This window comes from Saimiri boliviensis, chromosome 3, assembly GCF_048565385.1.
Source record: "Saimiri boliviensis isolate mSaiBol1 chromosome 3, mSaiBol1.pri, whole genome shotgun sequence".
Lineage (NCBI taxonomy): Eukaryota > Metazoa > Chordata > Mammalia > Primates > Cebidae > Saimiri > Saimiri boliviensis.
This window is the reverse complement of record NC_133451.1, coordinates 70243844-70257118: the sequence shown is the minus strand read 5'-3', so window position 1 is coordinate 70257118 and position 13275 is coordinate 70243844. Positions and strand designations below refer to the sequence as shown.

General features: G+C 46.2%; 2 protein-coding genes across 10 annotated transcripts in view; one reads left to right on the top strand and one right to left on the bottom strand.

Moving 5' to 3' along the window:
• Positions 1-11258, bottom strand: part of SEPTIN11 (septin 11) — a 100214-nt gene extending 88956 nt beyond the window's left edge. For 6 of the 9 annotated variants that reach the window (XM_074396313.1, XM_074396318.1, XM_074396314.1 and 3 more), the window contains exon 1: positions 10952-11258. In XM_074396313.1, the coding sequence (XP_074252414.1) occupies positions 10952-11231 (280 nt within the window). In that variant the 5' untranslated portion in view covers positions 11232-11258. Of the gene's footprint in view, positions 1-10422; positions 10730-10951 lie in introns of those variants that run through there. The other 3 variants (XM_003923929.4, XM_010334713.3, XM_074396319.1) reach the window with 3 other exon arrangements.
• SOWAHB (sosondowah ankyrin repeat domain family member B) overlaps positions 11213-13275 on the top strand; it is a 50161-nt gene continuing 48098 nt past the window's right edge. The window contains exons 1-2 of the mRNA XM_003923928.4: positions 11213-12181; positions 13210-13254. The gene's annotated coding sequence lies outside the window, so the exon portion shown is untranslated. The remainder of the gene's footprint in view (positions 12182-13209; positions 13255-13275) is intronic.

Sequence of the window (13275 nt, the reverse complement as noted above, 5' to 3'; positions counted from 1 at the left end):
AACTAGTGTAAGTAGGTTTGAAAACAAACAACTGCCCCAGTAAGCATACAACTCTGTTGGCAGGTGCAGAAATGCACGTGCAGCTCTAAATAGAATACAGACAGTACAGACAGTTCCCACTTAGGATGGTTCAACTTATGATTTTGACTTTCCAATGGCACAAAAGTGATACGCATTCAGTAAAAACCATACTTCCAGTACCCATACGACTATTCTATTTTTCATTTTCCATACAGTATTTGGTAAATTATCTGAGAGAGTCAACACTTTATTATAAAACAGGCTTGTGTTAAATGATTCTGTACAATTGTAGGCTAATGTAAGTGTTCTACACATTTAAGCAGGCTAGGATAAGCTCTGATGTTCAGTAAGTGAGGTGTATTAAATGCGTTTTAAACTTAGATTTTCAGTATAATGTGTTTATCAGGACATAACCCCACTGTAAGCTGAGGAGCATCTGTACTAGTCTACTAGTCAAAACCATGTGGAATGCTGTGGGCTGTCAGAATGTTTTGCAGCGGAAATAGAGGGCACAAATTAATGTCAGTGAGCCTGAAAACATTCCATCAGGATTCTAATAAAACTTCCCAATTCCCTTTGGTGTGTCTTTTTTATCCTTGCCTTAAACTAAAAAAATAAATTTTTTGAAAGATAGCCTGGGAAGAAAAAAAGCTGGAAGTTACCTTTGAAGGGTCCTCGAATCACATTATAAAATGGAAAGAGAGGGGAAACAAAATGGGCCTTATTCTTTCTGAATGCTAAGCCAAGTTCCTCATGTTTACTAAGGAAAAGCACTGGGCTGAATACTGTTTAAAAGAGTCTGACAAGATCCTCCCAGTCATGGAGGCTGAGCATGATCCTAGTCTCAGCCTTCCCCCGCCAGCTACACTGTAGGCTTTCCAACAATGTAAAGCACAGGGCAAGAAACACAGAAGGTCCTCAAATATCCAGCTGGTTGATGTTGCACCATCACAAACGATTTGAGAGCAGAGGTGGGAATGACGTCCTGAAAACTGGCCCCTGAATTTAAACCTTCCGAGAGTTTGAACCTTAGTGACGAGGAGATCCATTTTCCAAAGACAAATTTTGGTTCTGGTTTTTTGGTGGGAGAATAGAAGGATATGGTTTTGACATCATCACTCATGCATGGTGTTGGCTGGAGCTCAATATTTTTTGACTTAATGAACAGGAAATAGGAAAAGCCACTGAGGAATAAAAATGTAAGTTCTTCAAGAAAGAGGGAATTTAGCAATATTCAGCAGTATCCCCAACTCTCCAATATCCTTATATAAATCCCATTACACAAAGTCAATGAAAGTCTTCATCACCCCCAGCTTTGACTGGGTTATAAAATCCAATTTAGACTTGGTTTTTTTCACATAGATTAAATGTCAGCTTTGGAGCAGCAGCTAGTGGTGGCAAATTAATGATTAGTAATTTTGATACCTGAGACCTCATCTTAATTATCTGCCTTGATTTCATAAAATATCTTGGAATTTCAGTTTCTGAAGGAGGAAATTCGATTACCAACAACTAAAAGACTAAATTCTTTAGAGGGCTCAGAGAGAAAACTGTGCTTTGACTTCAGACAATCCGACATTCCCTAGTAGTTAAGAAGTTGACTAAGGATTGGAAAAGGCTTTGAAAACAAAGAGGCATGTAACAGATAAACAATCAAATTATTCTATCAGGCCACCAAAGTACTACCGTAGTCTCAGACTGCCTACCTATGTAAGTCAAACCAAACACCTCGAAGAATGAAAGCAAAGGTGACAAATGTGAGGAGAATCTGAAAATGAACCAGCTTGCTTTATACAGTTTCCACGACATTCTTAGAAACTGCCTCTGGGCTAGGCTTACACAAAGTGCAGTGATTATTTGAACAATTCTCTTAAAAACTCTTGGGGTACATTTAAAAATAACTAAAAGAGCATAATTAGATTGTTGGAAACAAAAAAGATAAATGTTTGCGGTGATGGACACCCCATTTACCCTGATGTGATTATTACACATGCATGCCTGCATCAAAATATCTATTGTAACCAATAAATACATACACCTACTATGGGCCCACAAAAATAAAAAATTTAAAATAAATAAAATAATCACTCTTAGGGAAATACTTAGGTTAATTCCTATCCTTAAAACTGTTCAATATTAGCTAATTAAAGTTGTTTCTTATTACCCCATTTTTCTAATCTATACAGACAGTATAAGCCCAAAACTTTCTGATATTTTTTCCAAACAGTTTTAAGCTTTGTCCTAAGTTCACAGTTCATGTACCAAAACCATAATTTCCCCCATTCACGGTCCTAGAACACAAAAATGCAATTGACTTGAAATGAGTAAATTAAAACAATGATAGAACAAAGTAGACACTACAGATTCAGAAGCAAGCAGTGGCACCCTGAGAGATTGTAAGAGTCGACTGAGGAGCCATGTAGACCTCACCACCTTCTATGCTCCATCAATCATGGAGGCTGCCCCCCCGGGATGGCAACTTCTTTGGACATCCAGATGTGCACATAGGTCTGTATAGCTAAGCAGAACCCAGGTGGTGATGGCAGAGAAGCCTGAAACAGAAAGTGGAGGTGTGAGGTCTATACCTACTGGAGGTTGACACAGCAACAGCCAGGCAGACACAAGTCTTAGCCAACAGGTCTTTTCCAATTTATCTGAAGGGTGAATTTTCACTTACTGAGTCAAATGTTTATTGATGGGGGGGGCGGGTTCACGACATATAGTCTTTCCCCTTAAGTCTGCCTACATGGACTAAAAATACATTAATGTGGCCAAGGGTTAGCAAAACACATTGCTTACGGTAGGTAACAAAGTTTTTTGTTTGTTTTTTGTTTTGTAAGTTCACAGTTATGTTTGACAGTTACTTTTTTAAAAAGGTAACTTAAGGAAAGGTGCAGTGGGGGACTCCAGAGCACTATGTGGATGACACATAATTATTGCCAGCAATTCAAATAAATAAAAATCACCAAAATTTTGGTGATTTGTGGGTGGAGGCATCATGGAGGGTATGCTTGATCTGTGCCTCTAAGGTGTGCTCTGATTAGAAAATGGGAAGCCTGGATGGTTCAGGGGTGCAAGAGAAGGGGCAATTGCTCAGCTCCTACTGGGGTGGGGTGGGGTGGCAGTTCTGGTTTGAGCCTGGTCTTCAGTATAAAACCATTATTATTTCAGCACCATTTCCCTGAGATAACTTTTGTTGAGGATGAATGTTCCAGGGAGCAGTGTAAGCACTATGTGCCTACTAACTGGTTTAATCTGTAACTCTTTGAGGGAAGAACTGTTACAGTTTTACAGATGAGAAAAGTAACTTGCCTAAGGACACAAAGCTTGCTAAGTGGTAAAACTGATACTCTAGAACCAGAGCAGCCTGGCTGCAGAGTCCACATTCTTCACCCAAATGCTACACACTATGGCCTCTCAGTAGAGACAAAAACAGAACAAGAGAAAGAAGGATGCCATCTGATTCATCTGCATTTAGGGACAGACGGCTGGGAAAGGTCCAAAGGGCCAAGGTCCCAAGGGAAATCATTCTGTCAAGCAGCTGGACGTCCTAATGGCCTCAACCATTTCCCAGAGAGTACAGTTCCATGGCTGAGGCCACCAGAGAGCAGCACAGAAGGCCTTTCAGAAGGTTACTAGCCATCACTTAACTTGATGGTGCCATCCCTGGAAGCTCATCACCAGTGAGTAGGAGCAATCACACTCTGCCTTCAATTCACTGTGGCTGCCTATCTCTTCACACACACACACTCACACACACACACACTCTCTCTCTCTCTCACACACACACACACACATACACACACACACACACACACACACACACACACACACACACACACCACACTCTACTACGCCCAGCTAGAATCATAGCAGGTCAAACAGAGGGAGAAAAATCCTTACAGACAGGGATACAATTTTAAAAATAAAGACTCGGCTTCATAGTAGATTCCTTAACTAGGAATCTAGCCAACTGTTATTATTCAAAATATTCACTGCCCTCCCTAGAGGAAGATTTACTTCCCCAGCCCATGGCCCTGAAGCCTAGCCAAGAGTCTTTCAGAGCCACCCTTTGCAGAAGGATTCTCTATCCTTATCCTTTTGAATTTAGGAATGACCATTTACTTTGGCCAATACAATCTGCATAAAAGTGACCCATCTAAGAGCTTGAGAAGCCAGCTCAGGGTTCAGCATGTCTCTTTGTCCTCTGCCACCAGGCTGTCAATGCCCAAATAGAGGACACTCCCTCAGCCTGGGTCCTGGAGGCAATGCAGCATGCAGCAGACTTCAGCGGATGGAACAGACAAGAACCCTGCATGAGAAATAAACCCTTGCTATGTAAGCCACCCAAACGAGAGGCCAATTTGTTACTGCAAAATAATTTAGCCTAACTGACTGAATCAGATGAGAGGTCTTCTGTATGCTTGTTGGTCTAAGAGCCTTTGGTTCCAAAGCCTAGCTCTCCCACAAAATCTCTGCACCAGATTAACTGACAACTTCTTCCTGCCTCATTTTCCTTCTCTATGTTACTTCTCAAGTATTTTGTGAGTATGAAGTGAGAACTGTCTTGACAGTAATTTGAATAGAATAAATTTTAAAATCAAGAAGCTGAACAAGCTTCCTGTGCATAGAAGTTTTTGGCCAAGCCTTTTGCCCCGCCAACAGCAGGTTGGAGTAAATTTAATGAGAACCTTAATGAGATTCACAAAATGTATACCGGTATGAAGAGAGTACTCAAGGAGATTAGATGAATGAAAACAGCATGAAATCTTAAGGAAACCCTGGTTTTTAACAGGCATTTCTCCTGTTCTCATAAAATCCAATGAGTTTTTAATTTCCTTTCAGATAACACCGATTGCCACTTGAAGTCTAAGGTGGAAGAAGTACTACTATCTTCCCCCTAGCCGCACCACACTCTTCAGGATTCAGTTGCTCAGGTCTAAGAAAATAATAACTTCTAGTTCCGTATCCTGAGGAAAGGCTGAATGCACAAAACTAGGCAGAGGAAGATCCAGCAGTGTCACTGTCATATGTTGTCACTGGACCCTCCTTCTCTGTGTCCTCTATCAGTCTTCGTTTCCTCTATTCTTTACGGGCTCCATTTGGGCATGAAAGGAATTAACTCCCCTGATCTTTTCTCACGTCTCCTACTGAATCCTGAAGAATTAGTTTTTCCTGCAGATTTTCCTCGTCTTCCTTCAATCAACTTCAAGGATCTGAGATATCTTAAGTTGTGGGCAAAGGGTGGATGGAATATAAACCATTCAAAGAGCCACACAGAAAATGCATGCCTATAAGAATGCACCACACAATTTAGTTTCTATCACATCCTCAGCCTCCTGTCTGTCCACTCTCCCTACCCGACCCTAACACTGACGTACCAGCTACATTGGATTGCTTTAAGAGTCTCTCCCCTCACTTCCAGAGAGTTTGGCACATGCTGTTCCCTGGGCTTGGAACACTTCCACAGCCACCTCCCCATCTTCTTTTCCTTGCTAAATCCTATTGCTTACTCAGCCTTTAGAGCGATTTCATGAGAGCAGCAAGGACTGCACTCAAGTAGTCACCATCATAATTTCAGCACCTGTATACAGAAGGTACACAAGAAATGTCTGGTAAAACAATGGGTTGAAAAGCCAAGAAAGGGTACTGATGTCTTAGGTAGTTCAGGATGTTGTTGTTTTTCAATTTCTAACTTATCTTATTACTGTGCTTCCACTTCTGTAAGAGAAATACTAAAAAAGAAAAAAAAAATCAGTTCTTCACAAAGGAATGCTACTTATCAAAAACTACTGCAAACGAGCAGGTAAACTTTAGTGTTATGCTATATATATTTTCATTTCCTTTTGCACAATAAAAATGCAAAAAAATAAATCACATACAGACAAGAACAAAGCTCCTACTTGTCAGATACCAAAGATGTTCCTTTTAGAATATGGTCTCTTTCCTACCTCTCCACCTCAGCCTGCCTCTCTCTCAATGTTTCACACTCCATCCCACCTAGTCTCAGTTCAGCAGGTGGGCAGAATGTGTCCACACAACTGGACTTCCTGTGCCATTTGCCTTGAGCGACGTGCTCACACTCACTGGCATCAATCCTAAAAAAAGGTGGCTCTAGTGCCTTGGCTTTGTCATATCAGGGAACAGACTCTTGATTTTCATCTCAGGCCAGGCCTCAGACAATGTGAATTTTATTTTAGATTGCCCAGCAAATTCCTTTTAGAAGTCTGTATCACCTTAGCCCAAATATTGTTTTTATGTTCAACAGCAGCTGCACTCATGGGCTGCCAGCAGGCATGAGTGGGTCAGGGGAAGTATCGTTTAGTTGGGAGTTTTCTGTCAATCCAGATTTAAAAAGGGGAAGGGGGAGGGTATCAATTATATTGCAAAGTATATCTCCTTGGGAAAAAGGAAAGAAGCTTTCGATCTGTTGGGTTTCATATAAATAATGGCTCAGCTTTGCTGACCCCATTTGAGACAGGTCTAGCTAAGACTATGAAAGATGGATCCCAATAAAACAATAAAATCCAAATGCAGCATCTAACCCCAACCAAGTTTAGAGTCCTATAAAGAGAAACACAGGCACAGGAAACTCTGTGGCCTGCTCTACAGTCTAAATAAGATGATCATGATCAGCGTGACATCATCATTGTGTAGAGTATAAACACTTGGTCTTTTGGCAATCAATCAAGTAGGCCATCCAAATCAAGGAAACAGCAGAGTCCTACAATCATTTGTTCCTTTCACAGACATAGGATGGCTCATGCCCAAACACTAAGCATCCATTTCCTTCATTCTAACAGTATTCAAATGGTCACACAGGACTCATTCAGGCACACAGTTTGGTTTCTAGGTAGCAGTTTATACATGATGGGTTTGCTCAAAAAAAGTGACGAAACAGACCAATCATCTAAGAGCTGTTATATCAAGATTGTGGGAAATGGGTAGTTTTGTTCTTTTAATCAATTCCTTGGCTTTACTTTTCACTGTAATGTAGACACATAATTTTTAAAGAAGATAATTTAAAAGATAAAATTAATCTACAGCTTTAAAAATATTTAAAAAAGAGAGATTATTGTACCTCAGACACTTCTTGCATTGCTTAATAATCGCTTATAGAGCCTCAGTGTGTATAAAAGAGTTCTAATTTCTGAAAACCAACCTGAGAAGACAGCCCCTTTATTGTTTAGGTGCCTCCCCCTCCCCAGAACCTTTCTTGGCTCCATTCATGCTTCTCCAGGAACACTAACCACAGCCATCCACCTGGGGCCACATCTTCGAGTTGCAAAAATGGCAATTTTATAACTTGAGAAAATAACATTTTATTGGCAGTACTCCTCCCCTTCCCACACTCCCTGCCCTTGAAGATGGACCTCGTCTTTGGGAATCACCTATAATTATTTCCAGACAGATATGATCTTTCACCTGAATCATATTTGCTGAGTCAGCAATAGGCATATAATTCCTTCTCTCCCAAATGATTTAAACATTTACATTGAAGTTGGTCACTTTAATACACCAAATCTCTCAAATAATAAAACTCCAGGTAAGCAGAAAATGTCTTGTCCACTGCTATATCCCCAACACCTAGAACGGTACCTGACACATAGCAGGTGCTTAATAAATTGTGTTAAATGAGCAACTGGAAACTTGGTTTTCCATTTCCTTCAGCTCAACAGATAAAAGAGCAATGAAGTACATTTACTGAAGGATATCATAGGGAAATCTGCACCACCAGAAAAGTTTAAACACATACTTTTTGTTTGGTATAAAGTAAGAAGTATTTCTGCACTGGGGAGCAGGCTAACCCAAGTGACCTCTAAAGTTCCTTTCAACTCCTAGAATCTATAAACTGATGACCACCACAGCTTAAGACAGTCAATCAGCTACGTAAGCCTGATTCCCAAGTAGAGTAAATTGCCATGCTCTGTTTAAAATAAAGATAATAGCTGTCCCCGGACTTGGACGCAAAAATACTAATTCATCCAAAATGCAGTCACATCCCTTGGGGGTAAAATGTTCCTGCTAATCATCAGTTACACTAGGCAAACAGCAGATGTGCTTCAGGGTCCTTAGACCTAAGCCCAAAAACCATCAGTGGGGAAACGGAGAAGCCAGGGATCAAAATTAAAGCTGAAATAAACAGTATCACACTAAATCGTAGCTTTTGTTTTGCAGTCAACAATAAATCCACTTAAACATATCTGAATTTAGCCTCGATGTTTGAATTGGTTTGTAACAGAATATAACCATTTCATAAGACAGAAAATAGTGCATTTGACATGTAAGCATTTTTTTCCCACTAAAATATATTTACCTGGGATATCACACTCAGATGTTCCCGTTCAAAAATATCAAAAATTCCGGGTAAGTTATTCAGATTACATTTTTCTTCAGTCTGGAGGGGAGAGGTAGTCAGTTTATAGGGAAAGGAGATATGCCCCTGTTGTCCTAAATAACTTTTTTTTTAAACGTCTAATTAAAGGAGTAATTAGGGAAACTCCACTCACACATAAATCAACTCTGGAGTGGTTCTTTTCCCTCAGCGCACCTTCCTTTCTTTTGGGAAAATCACAGAATACCTAAAGAAATGGGGGAGGCAGAGAACGCTAAAGACGCAGTGTCGATTCCATGGAGCTGTGTCTGAAGCATCTTCCCCATTCACTGACTTTGTTTTAAAGCCATAACTGCAGAGACCAGACTTAAAAGACAGTAACCCAATGAACAAAGTTAAAGGATTCAACAGTTCTCTGTGAAACCTGATCACACATTTTCTGTAGACTTTTCAACTTTATAGTCAATTCCTGACTACCCATACGTTCGGTTCCCAAAAGAAAAGCCTCTGTCTTTGGACTGTAAGTAACTTAATTTTAATTCCAGTGACAACAGGGAGTGCGCAGAAAGAAGGCACTCCTTCTGTACACATAAACTTAAAAAAAAAAAACTCCCCTATTATCTGAAGAGGGAGGTCTAACATAAGAATTCTGTGGGATTAAGCTCACATATGGTTGGCCGACTTGGTGTTGGATATGATTATGGCCACACAACCAAACCTTAAATCCACATATTGTTTCCATTTAATTGACATATATTAACTAATTTGTAGAAAACGTGCAGCTGATTGTTTTTTCCACCTCCTCCATCCCTCAAGAATGCACCAGCAACAATAGGTATTACTGAAAAAGACGCACACCCCCACAGAATATTTGCATTCCTAAATGCTTGTCAATGTATCTAAAGAAGGTATTACTATTATTTTAGTTGTCTGAATCAGTGCCTTGGTAATAAGCATAATGGGGAGCACAGGGGAGAGCAATTTAACCGGATAAACTGGAGATCTAAAGACCTCAATTTTCTCACCAAAAATAAAAGGACTAACCCAGAGACTAGGCCAATTCCCTCAGTAACAATAATCTACGTGTGATCACTAATTATCAAGAGCACAATTTATGTGCGAGAGGAGATCAGAATTCTTAAAAGAGCATGTCATTAAATCGTAGAGTTGAAAAGGCCTAAAAGACAGTTAAGATTCGATACTACCACTGTGTTTTCTGACTGCCGAAAACGTCTCTGAAAGCACCGAGGGAAGCTCTGCCACCAAATCGAATTAGAATCAGCAAAGGGACCCTTGAACTTCTCTCGAGGTGACAGGGTGCAAAAGGTAAGAGGGTAGAGTGCAAAAGGCGCATATCTAGAGAGGAGTTAGGCGGGGAGAGTGGGAAGAGCCGAGAGCCTGAGAGCACAGCCTTGCATTTCTGGGGTTTCGGAGCTTTCAGTAAGTATATCAGTAAGTCTTTCCTCTGTAAATACAAAATCTCCGGAGCCACCACCTGCAGCTGCACAGTTGTGGGAAAGGGAAGAAAGAGGACGTGGTAGACGGGGAAGGACCTCGCCCGAAGCTCCCCCAAAGCCAGTAAGGCGAGAGTGGACTGTGAACACCGAGGAAGAAAAGGGGAAAGGGAAAACAGGACTCCGCCTTTCCCACCCAGCTTGGCTCCTTTCAATTAAAAGCAAAGGCCGCCGCCGCCCCTTCCTCCGCCTTTCACACGAGGATGCGGAGCGGCCACTGAACCGCACCCTCGGAGTCCCGCTCCCCTCCGGGCTGACCCCGAAGCGCGGACCGAATCTTGTACCCCAGTAGGCGCGGCGCCCTGGTTCACACACTCGGGGCAAGGGTATACCCTCCTTCCCACTCTCCTCCCTCCCGCCGTGGGGCACTCGATTCTTCACGCACCCGCCCACCCTTCCTCTTCCTCGCGTCCCCGCCTCCTCGGACAGCCGCCCCCGGCCTTTTAGCCGCAGAACATTTCAGTCCTTCCACCCACACCACAAGGGAGCCTCTAGAAAACTTTGTGTGTGTTATCCGGGGCTTTGTCCACATCCTGGGCAGGGCCCACTCACCCGGGTGGATGCCCGAGGCTGTCCGCGATCTCACAATGCGCTGGGGAGGCCACCACGGAAATCCTACCCCTCTGACCCGCTTCTACTGCCGTGCCACACGCAGCGCTTCAGCTTGCAATTCCCATGCCCTGAGCGCCCCTCGGCGAGGGGGAGTCGGGAGGAAAGCCCCGAACCCGGCGCCCTTCTGGCTGTCACGAGGGAAGAAGTGCGCGGGCAGAGGGAGGAGGCTGAGACACGCCGCGCCTCAAAGAATCCTTTTAAAGGGAACAGAGGAGAGGGGTCCTTTTTCTTTCGCATCCCCAGAAGCGGGGCGCTACGAGGCGATCCACTGTTGCATCACGTAGCTGAGCCCCTGGGTTACTCGCCCCGACCCCAGACGCGCGCCCAAATTCATGCACACACCCACAGTCGCCGCCGCCGCCGCGGGGCCGAGCCCCCGCCTGGCTCCCCCGTGGTCCCCACCGCACCAGCCCCAGAGCAGAGACCACCCGGCTCCAGCAGGCGAGCGAGGCGAGGCCCCAGCACTCACAGACGGTCTCCCCACGGCCACGGCCATCGCGGCTGCGGCACCGGCTCTGGCTGCGCCCGGGTGCTCTCCGCTGACTCCAGCTGCTGCTGGCGCTCGGGATCCGACTCGCCTCCCTCGCGCCTCCCTCGCGGCTGCGCTCTGCTCGCCCGACTCCCGCTCTCAGCCAGCGGCATCTGCTCCCCCCACGCCGCCGCCCCTCCCGCTTTATTAGAGCAACATGGCCACCCGCCTGGAAGGGACCATTCGCTTCCCCAGGAAGGGGTGTGAGCCTGCGCGCCATGCCGCGGTGGTGGGCGGGAGGATGGTGGGCGGGCTCCGAGCCTGGCCGCGCCGCAGGGCTCACCCTCCCGCCCCCATACGACCCTCTCCGATGGCCGCCACCCCCGGCTCCAGCAGGTGCTGGCATTCGAGTAAAAGCCTGGGCGCGAGCTCCCAGCCCCGGGGCCCGCCACGCGCTCAGCCAAGCCGGCGGCTACAGCGGCCGCTGGGAGAAGGACTGGCGGCTGGAGGAAGACTGGTCGCAGAGACAGCACCGGGCGGAAAGTTAACCCGGGTCTAGCACGCCCCACTCGGAGGAGCCGGCCTGGAGGGGGCTGCGGACCGCCTGGCGGAGCGGTGGGCAGCGATGTGCGGCCGGGCGGCCCCACGCCCCTTCGAGGGAAGAGTTGCCCCTCCACAAGTCTTTCCCTCCCACGCGGGGGCCCGCCCGGCCGCACCTCGGTCGCCCACCGCTCCCGCTGAGAAGAGAGACTCAAGGACAGGCAGCTGGAAGCTGTCAGTGTGGTACGGGGTCGAACAGGGGATCGCATTGGAGAGGAAGTGGCCGTAGTAGTCGCTGCTGCCTGTGGGTGACCCAACCGCCGCCTGCTTGAGACGCAGAAAAAACGCCTCTGCTGAAGAATTAAGGCAGCCATTGGTTGCTAGAGCGTGGGGACCAAGGCGTTCCCCGGGTGTCACTAGAGTGGTCATACGTGGGGGATCAGCCAACTTCATTCGGCTGGCGACAGACCCGGTGACCCCGAGGTGTGCGCGCTAGGGCTGAGGCTGGAGGGCGCGTCGACGGCGCCAGGCGAGTGACTGGAATGGGTACGACGCTGGGCGCGTGGGACTGGAGACTCCGTCGCCGTGGAGAATAATTTTTCCAGCAAATGTTTGGATATTCCTGCATGTCTGAGTGGCCGGCGGAATGGCGGGGTCCAGTGCGTGCGGGCTGGTGGCAAGGTGTGCCAGGTGAGCTGTGGATCCCAGAGGCCCCTCGTGGGCGGGAGAGGGGGCCCACGGCAACAAGGTGACAGGACAGCGACGGACAGGGTGGGGAATCAGCTAGGTGGAAGCACAGGGAAAGTGTGGTGAGTAGGGGAAGGGACAACGCCCTCAGGGACAGCCTGGCCTCCTGAATTAGGGAAAAGACAAACCGCGTCTTTAGACTGGGGCGCCTCAGAGTCTGACCTAAATCTTCAAACACCCAGATCCCCCGGGGGCCTTGAGTCTCCCCATCCCCCTGGCCCCGCCTCAGGTGGGCCTCAAGACTCCTACACCCGCTCAGCCTTGGCCTAAGGGTGAGTCGTCTCCAGTCGGGCTGCGGTGGAACTGATGCTGGGTTGCTCTGGTAGGTGGGCCAGGGGCTCGGCCACCCCGACTGAATTCCACTGGAAGGACAGCCGTGGAACCGCCAGAAAAGAGTCTGGCCATGAAAAAAAGGTGAGGGGCGCCGACACAGAGCCTGTTTGTTCAGTGTGTGGGCGGACTCAGACGTGCAGAGCACCAGCCTCCTCAGTTTTAGACAATTTCTGCCTTCTAGACTCCAAATCTTTTGAAGTTAGGGACCATCATTTTATGCCAAACATACAGTAGGCGCTCAATAAGCGCTGAATTAAGATTTCACATAGATGGGCCGGGCGCGGTGGCTCATGCCTGTAATCCCAGCACTTTGGGAGGCTGAGGCAGGCCAACATGGTGAAACCTCATCTCTAGGAAAAATAACAAAAATTAGCCAGGCATGGTGGCGCTTGCCTGAGTCCCAGCTACTATGGAGGCTGAGGTGGGAGAATCGCTTGAACCCGGGAGGCGAAGGTTGCAGTGAGCCAAGATTGCACCACTGCACTCCAGCCTGGGTGACAGAGTGAGACAACCCTGTCTCAAAAAAATATATAATAATAAGATTACACACAGATGGGTGCTGTGCAAAGAGAGGGAGAAGACAAATGCAAATACTTCCGCAGCTCTGATACGTGGACATTTTGTTCTTTCTCCATAAGGGGGATCAAACAGCAGCCGCACTGCCCATGGACCAGAGGCCTCAGGTAAGGCCTGGGAAAAGAGGG